Source organism: Ipomoea nil, unplaced genomic scaffold, assembly GCF_001879475.1.
Source record: "Ipomoea nil cultivar Tokyo-kokei standard unplaced genomic scaffold, Asagao_1.1 scaffold2826, whole genome shotgun sequence".
Classification (NCBI taxonomy): Eukaryota; Viridiplantae; Streptophyta; class Magnoliopsida; order Solanales; family Convolvulaceae; genus Ipomoea; species Ipomoea nil.
The window spans coordinates 2,748,536-2,764,338 of record NW_017619254.1 but is presented as its reverse complement, the minus strand read 5'-3'; the positions used below and the strand labels follow the sequence as shown (position 1 = coordinate 2,764,338).

Genomic DNA, 15,803 nt, shown 5'->3' with positions numbered 1-15,803 from the left:
GCAACCTACGCTGTAACCTGAATAGATCAGAACGTGGATTATTCCCTAATCTTACTTGAATTCCTTTCAATCTTGCCAGCAGTCTGTTTTTTCTTTGAATAATGTTGCCGAAAGTACTTCTGTTCCATGATGTTAGGGCAGCTGCTACAGAGTTCTTGTTGTTTTCCAGATTTTTTGAGTTGTCCCAAGAAGCTTTGACTAACGATTGAAAGCCTTCATGGGTTGCCCAGGCTAGGTTGTATCTAAACTTTTTAGGGTGAGCTGCACTGGGCTGTTGATCTGTAGTCAGGAGTAAGGGCGAATGATCCGAATTGACTATGGGTAAGTGTTGAACTTCGGCATTCGGGAAGCGGATCTTCCAATCTGCGTTGCATAGGGCGCGGTCTAAGCGAGCTGCTTTATAGGTTGGTGTTTCTATTCCTCTCATCCAAGTGAATCTAGACCCCGTGTAGCCTAGATCTATGAGACTTTCACTATGGATCCAGTTGTTGAATTGTGAACATCTGGTGAGGGAGAAAGACTCTGGGTTACTGACTTCTTCTTTGCAAGTGACCGAATTGAAATCTCCTATTGTCAGCCATGGGCCATGAGGGTCAAAACGATCACCAGAGAGATCTTCAAACAATTTCTTCCTTAGGCTATGTTCTGGACTTCCATATACCACCGTCAACAACCAGTGATTCTGCTCAGTTTCTGTTACCTGCAGACAGATGAATTGTGGGTGAGTATAGATAATTTCAATCTTCAGATTGTTTTTCCATAGGACCCAGATACCCCCAGAAAATCCTACTGACTCTACTCTAATCCACTCATCAAATCCTAATTTAGAACAGATGGTGTTTGCTTGATGTCCAGAAACTTTGGGTTCCAAGAGACAAACAAGCGATGGGTTGTGCAAGGAAAGAAAATACTTCAGGGTACGCCTAAACGAATTGGAGGCCGCCCCTTGACAATTCCAAGTGAGACTAATCATTAAAAAAACAGCGGTAAGGGAAGAGATAGGCTTAATAGCCTTGGCGCAAGTCCGCCACAACACCCATCTGGTCAAAGCGACCGGCATCATCCTGCATAACAATGTCAGGGGGCTCGCCCAGCACGGGTTCTGCCGGATTAATGTCCGGTGGTACATGCTTCGGGTTGACTTCAGGGTCGCTAGGCACAGGGGCTTCCGTGTGTAGATCTTCATGGTAGACTGTGGTAGTTGAGATCATTCCTTCTCTGTTGCCCCTCACAACTGTGTGTTCAATCTCGGCTGCCGCACGGTTAGGAAGTCCCCCCCTTCCCCCACGGCCTCTCACCGTGTTGCGAGTAGGTGGCGGTGCTTGAGGAGGGGGTGGAGGGTGAATTGCTAGTTGATTTTCTTTTTTCTTTATTTTGTTTTTATCTACAATATACATATACAATACAATTCTAATAAGAGCCAATAATGTTAGATCCTTAACTAGAATAAAAAAAATGTCGGTACTACTCGTTTCTTAAAATGAATGATTCATAGTATTTTGATTTTAAAATTTTTAATGATTTTCCTTATTTACCCTTTATTATATTATTTTCTTTCCTTAAATAACCTTAAATTCCGTTAGTATAAACTTTATTAATGGAATATTCCGTTAACTATTTATTATTATTAACTTACTCATTAATTTCTATAAGAAAGGTCTTAGGTTCGAACCTCATTCCAATTAAAGTTAGCATAATTGTTAAACATATACTACGAATATGTTAGAATGTATTAAAAAATAAAATTTAAAATTAAACATAAACTTTGGTTAAATAATTAGCCGACAAAATACATAGCATTCAATGATTATAAATCAAGAACTTTGATAATCATTTGATTTTCTTTCATTAAAAAATAATAAATTTAAGTTCAGTTTTTTTTTTTTTTTCCATTTAATTAATCTTCTTTTGATTATTGAGAACAAAACTTAATATTTCAATTATGCTTTTACCAATGCATGAAAACTTCATACACCATAATCTCATTGCATGATGAATCCCTCTATGATACTACCAATAACCCAATTGCACAAGACACGCTACCAATAAAAAAAAAAAAAAAAAAAAAAAAAAGACATGGACTGAAGATTAAACAATAACAATGCTACTTAAAAGAGAATTGGAAAAATTTAAACCAAAAATAGTATTTATTTAGACTATCGCTTTTGGACTTAGTACTTAGATTAGCGTTATTACAAAGTTGCAAACATTTATTTTTGTGACAGTTATATATAATCAATCTCTCATATATTATCTTGCAGTTATATACTTTAAATTACCGATTTGAATAAACAAATTTAACATTTATTTACCTATGCATGAACATTTGGAATCTTCTATATAATATTGCATTGATATATTTTGAAATATTTATTTAAAAATAAGTATTGGACATTATCCTATTCGCGTAGAAAACTAGTAATTGTATAAGTGATAATATAGAAATACAAATTGAATTGAGTCGATATCCTCCTCACTCGAATGTGAATTGACCTAATACGATTTAATTCACCCATTATTACAAAAATTATCCTCTAAATAGTAAATTATACTAATGGTGGAATGGTTGCCTGCACGCTTCCGAAACCATATCATCTAAGAGCCTTTTTACATTGCTCGCTATTTGCATGGTTGGCTGCTTCCAAAACCCAGATTCCTAAAATATGGATCACGGGAAGATGGTGCCCACTGCCCAGGGTGGGAATTGACAAAAAAAAAAAAAAAAAAACTCTTTTTTTTTTTTTTTCTGGGTAATCTTTAATGTTTTCTTTCCAACAGTGATGGTGCCATGGTGTTCTATTCCTGCCTACATTTATGTGCGGGTCATAAAAGTGAGGTAAATATTTACTCCGTAAAACCTAGGAGTAGCCATTACCCAGAAAGAAATGCAGAAAAACAGTCGCTATCATCTGTTGCTGTTGGCTCCGCTGTCTACTTTCTTGCCCAATCTTCAAATATCAAAATCGCAAACTACCCGTTTCAGAAGAAACCAATATAATCACTCTTTCCTGTCCTCTTCCGATTCATCATTTACTAGCCAACACCTTCTCCCCCTCAACGTGGCCGCCTCTCTCCCAGGCCATAATGTTTTTCTCTCAGTTTTAGTTACACACGATTGCCCATGCTTGAATGTAAGGTTTATTTGTATTGATAACTATTTTTTTTTTTCTTTTTTCTATTCTTGGGTTCTTATGAGCTGGGTCCTGTGTTTGATTTGCAGCTATATGATCAAAGGATCAGCTTTTCTTGGATGATTATAAGATCAAATGGCTTTTAGTTGCTTTAGAGCTTTTGAATCCTGTAAAGATCATACAGAGGAACATGCACAAGGTGAGAAGCTTTTTAATTTTATGATTTTCTTTTCTGCCATAGCCCATATTTAATCTGTATAAAATTCTTTCTCCATCATTGGTTCATCAAAAAATTTAGTTCTGGTCGGCAATTTTTTACTCAAAATTTGAGTGCCCTGGCCAAATTCGTACTGGGCACTCTAGGCAGTGATAAAAAGAGTGGAAACTTTATATTGGAGTGCATAATTTCTAATTTCTTCTTCTGTCGGTATTGTGTTGAAGCATTAGAGGTTGCAGCCATCAACGTGAAGCTATTCTCCTATAACTCTATTAGGTCAGCAACCCAGCATTTTCATCCATCAAACAAGATAGGAGGAGGTGGTTTTGGAGTTGTCTACAAGGTAAAGAACTAACTTTTGTACTAACAATCTTGAAAGAAAGGAAAATTTTATATGAGCTGATGTCTAGCCGACAAAGGCGAAATTCCCTAGCCCCAGACCACCACAGACCCGACAGGATAGTGGATGAGTAAATCACGCGTTTCATTAGGTGGGAGGACCAGTACCTGGTGCCCACCACATTGAGTGCTTGTGTTCTTGCTAGTCTTCAACCTTCTTGTTGTGTTTTTTGTTTTCCTTGAATGTTTTTTATTCTGTTTTGATAGTTAGTAAACTATGGCATTGTATGTCTGCAGGGGATTTTAAGGAATGGAACTCCTGTTGCTATCAAATGCCTGTCTGCCGAGTCGAAGCAAGGGACCAATGAATTCTTGACTGAAATTAATATGATTTCTAATATCCAACATCCCAATCTTGTTCAGCTGGTTGGGTGTTGCGTCGAGGGCAGTGATAGAATGTTGATCTATGAATATATGGAGAACAATAGCATTGCCAGTGCTTTGCTTAGTACGTTCTGAAAACTCGAGTTCTTTAATCATTATATGTTTGCAAGTAGTAGTCTAATCTGTGGAAGATCTGCAATATGTTCATATCATTTATAATTTAGACAGGCAATTTTGTGATGCAAAGAATTCGGCTTCCTTTTGGATCTTTGTCTTGTTCTTATTTGTTCGATGAAGAGAATGATGCTTAGCTAATGGTCTGACAATCTTTATATGTAAATTGTCATTTTAGGTTCTAAAGGAAAACGCATTGTTTTGGATTGGTCGAAGAGGGCTGCTATATGTTTGGGAACAGCGTCTGGTCTAGCGTTTCTTCACGAAGAAGCTGAACCCAACATTGTCCATAGAGATATAAAGGCTAGTAATGTTCTTCTTGACGGTAATCTTCATCCAAAAATTGGAGATTTTGGTCTGGCAAAACTTTTCCCCGACAATGTCACCCATGTCAGCACTCGAGTGGCAGGAACAGTGTGAGTGTTCATTGCATATGGAATTCGTTTTTCATTACTTCAATACCTTAAACAAATATTCGTTATATTATAGTATGTTTAAAAGGAACTTCTTGGCCAGGTTTCGTGATTTCTTCTTAGTTGTTGTTTCTCATTTCACTCGGTTATTTGGTATTGTGTGCAATGCAGAGGATATCTTGCTCCCGAGTATGCCATGCAAGGAAAACTTACAAAGAAGGCCGATGTGTATAGTTTTGGAGTGCTTTTACTAGAAATCATTAGCGGGAGAAGTAGTAGCAAGGCGGCTTTTGGCGTGGATTTACTGATTCTGGTGGAATGGGTATGTTTCCAACTGCAAAGATTTTATCTTTTTGGTTCTTTAGATGCAATTTCTGAAAGATAAGCCTTTTCACAGACATGGAAGCTCAATGAAGAAGGCAGGGTTCTGGAAATTGTTGACCCAGAATTGACAGATTATCCAGAGGCCGAAGTAATGCGCTTCATTAAAGTTGCACTCTTTTGCACCCAAGCAGCTTACCAGCAAAGGCCAAGCATGAAACAAGTGGTTGAGATGCTCTCTAAAGAGGTTCGTCTCAACGAGAAAATATTGACAAAACCGGGAGTGTATAGACTGCATAACTCTCGAAAGGCAGGTTTTGGGAGTCTGCAGACTTCGTCTTCCCATCTGAAGAAGGGCAATCAGTCTGTCAATCCTTTCGCAACATCAGCCCAGTTCGATAGTTTTCAGAGCGCAACACAAATGCTTCCAAGATAATGCTTCTTTTGTCTCTTCCTCTTCTTGGTGCTTTCTATTCTTTCTCCATGTAAATTTCCCTTTTACTAACCCAGAATGTAAAAAATAGTGGGAATCTCTTGTATTAGGAGACCCGTTATCAATCTTAAACGAAAATAGTCATACTTGTAGTAGTTGGGAAGAAAAGAAGTTCCCCTTCTCTTGTAGAATTGCCATGTTTCACTGTATCAATGGCAACTGTATACTTGCTAACCCAGAATTCGAATAATATGCTTACGAATTACGATTGTGTAGACTCCACATTTTCCACTTTGTTTATATTCGATTTTACAGAAAACCAATGCTACATATATAGAAACATATGCATATACAATTTACATCTGCCAGGGTATAGGATGGCTACATTTTCTTGATATACACTGGCAAAATGTCAAGAAAGCAGAAGATTTTACAGACAAGAAGATGGTCTTTTCACTCTTTTTTGCACATATTGCTTCATCATATACAAAGTTTACCATCCTGCAGACTTAGCGGGAGGAGGTGCTGCACCAGTCCTTTTCCCGTTTCCAGTTTCGGGTTTGAACTGTAAAGACTTCATATGTGAAGGCGGGTTTTGTTTGAGCTTCACGAGTACATGGCGCATCCTAGAAAGCTCGGTTGGCTTCCCGGGCTTTGGCCCTTGGACTACAACAATGGAGGGCTGTTTCTTGTCCCGCCCCTTCTTCCCTTTCTTCTCTATAGCCGGAACTTCACCAGGTATGAGCTCTGCAATTGCCTTCCAATAATTCTTACTAGCTTCATCATGGAACTTCGCTCTGCTGTTGAGGAACAACTGTAGAACCAAACAGATACTACATTATACAAAACAAACAATGGTCTTGTTTAATAAAGCTCATGATCAAACGATAATCTAACTAAACAAGTTTGGTTTTTTACCAAACAGGCAGAGAATTATAGTTGCAGGTCCCTCACCTTCTCCTTGTCCCTGTTGGCAGCTCTGTTGTTCTCACACCTAAGTATCCATTTCCTATTATACTCTGCTTTGTACTCCTCAGCTTCTTCCTTTATTTTCTTCACCATTTCCTTCTCCATCTTCTCCTTCTCCTCGAGCCGAATGGCATTCTGTCTGCATAGTTTACCAACTGTACATCAAACTAAGATGACAAAAGAACACGTAACTTCATCTTCAACCTCAAAATTACCCACTTTTCATCAAACTAACAAGACAAAAGAAGGGGCATATTGGCCTCATAGAAAGGGCACCCAGACAAATTAGTCAGAATGTTAACTTAGTAACAACAAGGTAATAAATTTGATTCTCGATCAAAGCAGCATATTAGCCGTCTTAGTTTGAGCAGTGCTGGTCATAGACAACCTAGACTGGTTTACTTCATTTTCGGCTAAGGTTGCAAGGCTTAGTAACCATAAGGTTACAAGTTCAATTTTCAGCCGGAGCCATTTATTGACCTTATTGGTTTGAATCGTGTTAGTTATAGATAACCTGGTTTACTTCATTTGTAAGCTAGATCCTAAGGTGAAGTTTACCCAATAATGAATGTAGGTTTTCCTCGTCGTCCAAAAAAACAAGACAATAGAATCATTAAACTATGTTAGTGTATAGATTGGTTGTATTATTATTGTATTAAAAGAAAAGAAAACTATATGAATATAATCAAATACATGGTTTGCATGCATAGTGGGAGTGAAAATTGTATCTCACCGACGCCATTCCACCAAGGCAGATCCCTGCATAGCTTCCGGGGAAGGCAGAATCGGGCCGTTAAGGTTCCTCTCCGGCCAGAACGCATCGGAATCCGACGCCGGAGGCTGAGTTTCGGCAGTCAGCTTCACCCGCGGCTCGCTATTAGCGTAGGCAGAGAAGGGATCGAAGTGGCGGTCACACAACGGGTGATCCTCCGGTCGGAAATGGTGGCTTAGCCAGGCGGTGATCGGCGATGAAGTTCGCCACATGGTGCTCGGCGGCTCCTCGGACAACGGTCCGCGGTTTTAGTGCAGGAATCTCTGTTCGCTTTGTACTAGGAGAGCAAAGATACCAAATTTAGTCTTCTAAGCATAATATAGTGGTTTTTCCAAAAAAAAAAAAAAAAAAAGCATAATATAGTGGTAATAATAAGGTGGAAAGTGGAAACGCCTCTGTAACGTGTAACATGTTATTACGTGTCATGTTTTGGGGGGTAAATCTTCAAAAATCAAACGTTAATTGCATTTAAGTATTATAATGCTATTGGGAAGACAAAGAATAATAAATAGTTTGACACTGAAATTATAGCTAATGCCTGTTCAAGATATTCGTGATCTAATAAATAATAATAATAATTTAACACTAGGGGTGGATGCATGAAGTTGGAGTGAATAGATCGACTTCCTTATCAATTTTGCTTTTCAAGTTAAGAAAACTTACCAAAAAATTTGTCTATGAACTACTAAGTCGAGGCGGGTTATTGTAAGCAAACACTAAATCTTTTTGGTGTTCCTCTCTCGGATTCTAAAAAAATAAAATTGACAACTTGTGACTATCGGGATTTTATGGCTGCCATTAATAATTCCATAAACTCAACTCAATTGGGAAGAATGAAACTCAACTCAACTTTAGGGTACAATTTAACTGGCTAATTAATTTAAAATAAGTTGTAAAGTTTTACATGATTAGCCATGGCAAGAGTGCAAGGTTTGAATTTCTACCTAGAATAAAAAGGAATCTATGAAACAATCATGTGAGATTGTAAGGCGCTTGATACATGGTTAAAGTTGTGCTTCAATGGTGAGGCGAAGATACTTTTTAGAGAATTTTGATTATATGTTATAATGTTGGCACTCAAAAACAAATGTTATAATGTTGGGGTTATGAGAAATGGGTTAAACCCAACATCTCAACAACAAAGTGGATCAGTGTCCATTTCTCATCAGCTCAATGAAGGGCCCAACTTGGAATCAAAATGGGTCAAAACAAGATTATTGCACTAGGCACGTGGCAAGCCTTCAAAGCAAATTATGCTGTGAAAACGCGTTCATAATGCGTATGGTGAACACATGAATAAATTCATAATTTTTATGCTGTAGAAATTATGAATTTACAGTACGGTATATAAATTATGAATATACAGTATAGATATTATGAATCTATAATATAGAAATTATGGATGTACAGCTTTAGAAATGATGGATCTACAGTACGATACAGAAATTATGAATCTACAGTATACATGTTATGAATCTACAGTATAGAAGTTATGGATCTACAGTACGGTATAGAAATTATGAATCTACAGTATAGAAGTTATGGATTTACAGTACGGTATAGAAATTATGAATCTACAGTATAGATGTTATGAATCTACAGTATAGAAATTATGGATCTACAGCTTAGAAATTATGGATCTATAGTACGGTATAAAAATTATGAATCTACAGTATAGATGTTATGAATCTACATTATAAAAATTATGGATCTACAGCTTAGAAATTATGAATTTATCACGTGTTCACCATGCGCATGGTGAATACGGTTCCACAGCATAACTATTGAGCATTCAAGGCACCACCTTAGTGGGAATTTTGGTATAGAAATTAGAAAGTGTGTCATATTCATTTCAGGATGTACCATTCAGCTTAGAACACTATTGTAAAAATCGGTCTAGGCGCTAAGCTCATAAATCGAGGTAAATTATCTCCTACATAGTCATTTAAGTGACACACCGTCTAGCCGCCCAACTTGACCGATTCAGTTGAGTTGGCGGCAAACTCGGCTGAATTCGGTTGAGTTAACCCGTCCAATTTCGTTGAGTTTGCCGAGTTAATTTGATCGAGTTAGTCTTGCTAATTTTTTTAATTTTATGTATGTATGTATGCATATATAAAATATGACATACACCCACACGCTTGCACTATTTTTTATTTTTTATTTATTGTTAGCCGCCTAGCTAGTATAGGGGCATCTAGGCCGCCTAGGTGCTAGGCTACTCTACCATTCGACTAGCACCTACTCCAACCACGTATTAGACTATATATGTTATTTTGAAAATACTATATGGACTCTCACTTCTTATTTCTAACTTGTACTCTTAACTTTTCACAAATCTTTGATGCATACACTTTTATTGGGCCTCACATGATTATCATATATTTAATTGTCACATTATAAAATAAAAGTGAGTGGGTAAAATTTAGGAGTACATGTAGTAAAATTCACATTATTTACTCTCATAAGATGTTATACGAGGATTTGAACCATTGAACAGGGAAAAATGTCTTGTGTAGTTGTGTACGACTTAGCTATAAGCTAATGTAAGCTAGGTATGGTTGAATAACAGTTTTTCTTTAGATGAAAAAGAAAACTCGTAATCACTGTATATTTTAGGGTGTGAATTGGATTAATCCAGTTTTGTGATCTTAGTTTGTAAAGAATTACAGGGAGGTAAATTAGTTTAGGTTGTTTATCATTACTTATTGATTTAAATTAAGAAGACTAGTAATCTGCTTTATCGAGCAATCAAACTTGAAATATTTTCGAATAGCATATTTTGATGTAATAGATTATTGAATAATCATTTCATAAGTTCTTTAGCATAAAATTAAGAGTCTTGTGGATGAGAACTGATTGTATTATATTTTCTGAACTTAATTACAATGAGATCAGATGATGTGAATATATAGAATAGAGAGTCACAGTGTGACAATGATAAGAAGTAGAGAGTCACAGTGTGACAAGGATAAGAAGTTCTAAACAGACTCATATACATAGAGTCCTAATACTCCCCCTCAAGCACAGTGTATACTAGTAACCTGTAGCTTGTCCCTTAAGGAAGAAAATCTAGGTCCAGGCAGAGCTTTGGTGAAGATATCAGGAAGTTGATCCTTTGTGGAGATGAAGTTGACTTGGATATCGCCCGAAGCTACTCGATCACGAACAAAATGATAATCAATCTCCACATGCTTGGTGCGCGCATGAAAGATTGGATTGGCACTCATATATGTAGCTCCTAGATTATCACACCATAATTTTGGAATGGAAATACCCGGAATCTGTATCTCACGCAATAATGACATAATCCATAGAACCTCAGCACAAACATCTGCAAGAGCTTTGTATTCAGCCTCAGTGGATGACCTGGCAACAGTTCTCTGTTTCTTGCAAACCCATGATATAAGATTACTCCCCAAGAAAACAGCAAAACCACTCGTGGATTTTCGATCGTCAGGATAACCAGCCCAATCAGAATCAGAGAAAGCATGAATGTCTCTAGATGAGCACCGTCGTATGCGTAAACCATGATCAACTGTTCCCTTAACATACCTGAGTACCCGTTTGAGCTGCTCCCACTGTGATATGGTGGGGGCATGCATATGCTGGCATAACTGATTAAGTGCAAAGGATAGGTCAGGTCGTGTGACAGTGAGATATTGCAGTGCTCCAACTAGACTCCTGTACTGTGTGGGATCATCATATACATCTGAATTGAAGGGGACAGTTTTCGAGACAGAGATAGGTGTAGAAAGGGGTTTGCATTCAGACATTCCAGCCCGTTTTAAAATATCATTCATATACCGTTGTTGAGATAAAATAATCCCATTGTCACTCTTAACTGTTTCAATACCCAGAAAAAAATTTGGTTCACCAAGATCTCTGATTTTGAATGTAGCAGACAGTTTGGACAAGAGCTGAGACATAATACCTTGATCACTTCCCATTACAAGAATGTCATCCACGTACACCAATAGATAAACCAAAGCAGAGTCTTTAGAGTAATAGAACAGAGAGACATCTGTCTTGGATGCTTGAAAGCCAACCGATAGTAAGAACGTATGTAGTCGATTAAACCAAGCTCTGGGAGCTTGTTTTAATCCATACAGAGATCTTTTTAACAAACAAACATGATTCGGGAAGTTAGCATCAATATAACCAGGGGGTTGCTTCATATAAACTGTTTCAGCCAGATTACCATTCAGAAAAACATTATGAATATCTAGCTGTTTGATAGACCACCCAGATGATAAAGCTAGAGATAGAAGGAGTCTTACCGTCGTAGGCTTTACCACTGGACTAAAAGTGTCGAAGAAGTCCTGACCTGGAACCTGATTAAAACCTTTCGCAACCAGCCTGGCTTTATGCCTTTCAATAGCACCATCAGCCTTTCTTTTCGTACGAAACACCCATTTACAGCCAATAATATTCATACCTGCAGTGGGTGGAACTAGAGACCATGTGTGGTTATTCGTTCAACACGACCATTCTGTTCATGTGTATAGGCACAGGATTGTCTATGTTGAATTCCTAATTGAACAAACAAAGAATGCAACTTTTTGTACTCAGCACCTAAATCAGACTGAATGGCCTTTATTTTGCAATTAAAGGACCGTTCAACAAGAGTACGAAATTTATCAAAGATGACATAAAGATCAGACTTTAATTTTATAGGAAAGCACCATGTATAACGGGAATAGTCATCCACAAAGATCACAAAATAACAAAAGCCAGAAGTAGATAAAGTGGGCGCAGGACCCCAAAGGTCTGTGTAAATAAGATCTAGGACTTGAGAACTAGAGGAAGCAACACGGGGGAGGGGAAAACGGGCAGATTTGCCTAATTGACACGCATTGCATAAAGAATTATGACAACGAATATTATCACGAGACCCACTAACCAAACAAGAACGAAGTATATGGCTAAGAACACGGTTATGAGGATGACCTAGACGATTGTGCCAAGTGGAAGCCGAGGCACGAGCGGAAATAAACGCTGACGGAGACGAACTAGGTAATGAAAGTGTGTATAGTCCCCCCGAACTATTGCCCCGAAGAAGTATTTCCTTGGTATTGATATCTTTTACAACAAAAAATGAGGAGTGAAACTCAAAAAAGACTTTATTATCGGATGCAAACTTCTGAACAGATAATAAAGAATTAGACAAACGCGGAACGTGAAGTATATCAGACAATGTAAATGATCTAGAAGGGGTATTAAAAGAGGCATGGCCAACATGACTAATAGATAAACTCATACCGTCACCGACACGTAAAGTGTCATTACCAGTGTACTTCTCCGATGTAGAAAGGGCAACGATGTTCGGAGTTGCATGATTTGTGGCTCCAGTGTCCAGAACCCAAGTATGAGAATTTGACGAGGTTTTAGCAACTAAACCATTCTGAAACACCAAATTAGCCTGAGAACCCGGAGCCCCTGAATATCGCCGAAAACAATTGACTCCCGTGTGACCGAAACTTTTGCAAATTTGACACGGATCATTATAGCGCCAAAAACAATTGGCTCCCGTGTGACCAAAACGTTTACAAATTTGACACGGATCATCATAGCGCCAAAAACAATTGGCTCCCGTGTGACCAAAACGTTTACAGATTTGACACGGATCATCGAAGCCACGTTGCTGACCTCCATGGTAATTAAGGTTGCCATCGCAGCGCTGCATCTTCTTAATTTTATGAATCACAAAACCCTAGCTAACTGATACCAGATGAGAACTGATTGTATTATATTTTCTGAACTTAATTACAATGAGATCATATGATGTGAATATATAGAATAGAGAGTCACAGTGTGACAATAATAAGAAGTAGAGAGTCACAGTGTGACAAGGATAAGAAGTTCTAAACAGACTCATATACATAGAGTCCTAATATTGTGGATTATTTATTTATTTTTTTTTTTGGAAAACAGTCTTGTAGATTACTTATGAACCCAAAGTTGGCAATATTATAGAGAATTTATTCGATCCCCTTCATTATACTTTTCATTCTATAATCTTATTCTATGGCTTTATGCTATATTATGGTATTAACTTTTCAGACTACGTATTAAATAATGTTTAGATGGATTAAATTTGAAGATTAAAGATTGATGCATACTCAATGTTGGGGATATGGGCCCGGCCAGAATAAAGTCAATGTGGACTTTTCACTAATTCGAAATTAAAAATTTCTCAACAAAAAAAAAGAATTTGAAATAGACTAATTCAAAATTTGTGAATCACACTTTTATTAAAATTAATTCATTTTTTTTTAAGGTATTACGAGCATTGAAGCGTTAAATTCTCATGGTATGTTAAGACAACTCTGATTAAATTGGTTGGGTAATTAACTTAGTAATTATTACGGTGCAAGTTTGACTCCTGGTAGAAATCGTGTATTGACCTTTTTAGTATGAGTCATGACACAATTTTATTTCACTTGTGATGTATTCGATAAATTACTAATAATTAATATATAAGACTCACGTTAAATTTACAATTCTTTTGTGATGTAGTTAGGGCATGAATTCTTATCAATTTGTAATAACTTGAGCAATTTTAATTCGTACTTCATTACATATTTGTTATTTGTTTTTTTTTTTTTCAAATCTCCAAGGAAAAAAATCTTATAATATATAATTTTACAATTCTAAATTATAATTTTAATTTGTAACTAATAATATAGAATGTAGTCATGAACCCAGAAGGGAGGAATGGTCATGGAGGATGATACCCACTTGCACCTATATATACTAAGCAAAGCTATATAATATGTCTAATTTTTGTGGACCGTAAAGACCTAAACGCCATAAGTGTACGGAAAAAGGAATTAATTAATTAAATAAAAAGGGTGATAGGTTGGTGGGCCACTCGAATGGGAAAAGGCATATAGACATTAGACAACATGCACTCTTGCTCATTTAGTTGTCTGCTCATATTTGCACTTGTTCATCGTAACCACAAGAAAATATGATTTAAAATAATAATAATAATAACAATAATAATTATTAATATTGTGGAGTTACGGAATCACCTTATGATATTATAATTTAATATTATAAATTAGTATCACTCAGTTACAAATTGTCAATAAAAAATTACTCGCTCATATCTAAGTAAGAGAAAAAAAATGTGTTAACTACGTGCATTAATTATTGTAACTGCTTTTTTTTTTTTATTACCCATTTTTCATTTTTCTCTTATTTTTTATTCTTTGATTTAAAAAATCCCCTGGAAATGATAATTCATGATGTGTTTTGGTCCTACAAGGTAAAAAGGACATATATAATATTAAGGGAAGACTTTGATATTTTATATGTCGATTTTATTACACAAAAAGCATAGTTGGTAGAGGTATCAAGGTGGATCAAGTCCACGGACCAATTCTAAACCGTCCTACAGTTGGACAAGTTAGGACCTAAAAATTTTGGCCCGCGCATGTTGTCGGGTTACGTGGCCTTCTCAAGAGAAAAAAACAATATATATATATCTACTATACTAATAAGAGCCCAAGAGAGTTAGGCCTATAATGGGTAGAAAAAATGGCAGTCATGTTTTTTAATCAAATGAATGGCTTAGATTGATCAGATTTTATTTTTTTTCTTAAAATTTCTTAATTTATCCTTAATGAATATGATTTTCCGTTAACTTTTCCGTTAAATATTATCTTTTCTGTTAATTTCTGTTAGTTCACCGTTAACTTACTCATTGATTTCGATAAGAAAGGTCTTAGGTTCGAACCTCATCCCTATCAAAGTTGGCATAATTAGTACTCTATTTTACTCTTATTAAATTATAAATAATAATTTAGTAGCTATAACAAAAAATAATACATATGCATTTCTTTAATTTAGAATTATGTGTCTACAATGTCTTTATTCAAAACAAATTATTATTATCAATAAATTAAATAAGAGAAATAATTCCATTAGTTATATTGTATTTATTTTTCTCCAATATAAAAATTCTTTACATTCAAATTCATCAATTGATTATATTTGCTACATTGTCCCTACAATGCCTTTATTAAAAAAAATTATTCACATTATCAATAAATTAATTAAGAGAAATAATTTTATTAGTTATATTGTCTTTATATTTCTCCAATGTAAAAAATTCTATACATTCAAATTCATCAATTGATTATATTAACTACATTGTCTATTATCTTTTTTGTGCACTATTTTTTAATTAAATATCAAAGTTATATACAAAATAATGCTATATATTTATTTACCAAGTATTTTATTAATACCATGAAAAAATTTAAAAAATATAATTAATAAAGTCAATCATATTAACTACTTGAGTGATTTGTTGACAAAGAGAATATTCAAATCACACAACAATTTGAAATGAGAACTACCTCGCAATGTCCTTGTTTGACAATCAGCAGTTAGCGATTAGCGTTAGCAGATTATATTAGCGAATTTGACCAGCGAATTATATCAACGGTTGGTAAAAAGATATTTGAAAAAAAAAACTGTTTATATTAACATGTAAAATGACCTAAGGGTATACATAATAATAATAATAATAATAATAATAATAATAATAATAATAATAATAATAATAATAATAATAATAATAATAATAATAATAATAATTTTAAAAAAAATTAAAAAAATTAAGCCAATCATATTAACT

At 35.7% G+C, this 15,803-nt stretch overlaps 2 protein-coding genes across 5 annotated transcripts; one reads left to right on the top strand and one right to left on the bottom strand.

The window, feature by feature from the left end:
* Positions 1–2,921: 2,921 nt before the first annotated feature.
* On the top strand, positions 2,922–5,653 carry LOC109159023 (putative serine/threonine-protein kinase). Of its 3 annotated transcripts, none has more exons than XM_019307002.1 (7): positions 2,922–3,123; positions 3,220–3,330; positions 3,573–3,691; positions 3,985–4,195; positions 4,424–4,661; positions 4,830–4,980; positions 5,056–5,653. In XM_019307002.1, the coding sequence occupies exons 2-7, from the start codon at positions 3,267–3,269 to the stop codon at positions 5,413–5,415; spliced, it is 1,143 nt and encodes a 380-aa protein (XP_019162547.1). In that variant the 5' UTR covers positions 2,922–3,123; positions 3,220–3,266; the 3' UTR covers positions 5,416–5,653. The 3 variants fall into 3 exon arrangements, with proteins under 3 accessions (XP_019162547.1, XP_019162546.1, XP_019162548.1); XM_019307001.1 differs by having other exon boundaries at positions 2,923–3,131; positions 3,221–3,330; XM_019307003.1 differs by having other exon boundaries at positions 2,924–3,131; positions 3,221–3,330; positions 3,579–3,691.
* Positions 5,654–5,696: 43 nt separating this feature from the next.
* Positions 5,697–7,454, bottom strand: LOC109159027 (clathrin light chain 2-like). 2 transcript variants are annotated; one of them, XM_019307008.1, is made up of 4 exons: positions 7,115–7,453; positions 6,367–6,520; positions 5,993–6,226; positions 5,697–5,959 (listed from the first exon to the last, which is right to left on the bottom strand). In XM_019307008.1, exons 1-4 carry the CDS (start codon positions 7,363–7,365, stop codon positions 5,906–5,908), a joined length of 693 nt encoding a protein of 230 aa, XP_019162553.1. In that variant the 5' UTR covers positions 7,366–7,453; the 3' UTR covers positions 5,697–5,905. The 2 variants fall into 2 exon arrangements, with proteins under 2 accessions (XP_019162553.1, XP_019162551.1); XM_019307006.1 differs by having other exon boundaries at positions 5,697–6,226; positions 7,115–7,454.
* Positions 7,455–15,803: the final 8,349 nt, after the last annotated feature.

Coding starts and splice junctions, on each gene's coding strand:
- LOC109159023 (XM_019307002.1), top strand. CDS start 3,267: ATGGCTTTTAGTTGCTTTAGAGCTTTTGAATCCTGTAAAGATCATACA. Junction 4,196..4,423: donor CATTGCCAGTGCTTTGCTTA/GTACGTTCTGAA, acceptor TTGTCATTTTAG/GTTCTAAAGGAAAACGCATT. Junction 4,662..4,829: donor ACTCGAGTGGCAGGAACAGT/GTGAGTGTTCAT, acceptor TGTGCAATGCAG/AGGATATCTTGCTCCCGAGT.
- LOC109159027 (XM_019307006.1), bottom strand. CDS start 7,365: ATGTGGCGAACTTCATCGCCGATCACCGCCTGGCTAAGCCACCATTTC. Junction 6,521..7,114: donor GCCTTGGTGGAATGGCGTCG/GTGAGATACAAT, acceptor TAAACTATGCAG/ACAGAATGCCATTCGGCTCG. Junction 6,227..6,366: donor CCAACAGGGACAAGGAGAAG/GTGAGGGACCTG, acceptor TTGGTTCTACAG/TTGTTCCTCAACAGCAGAGC.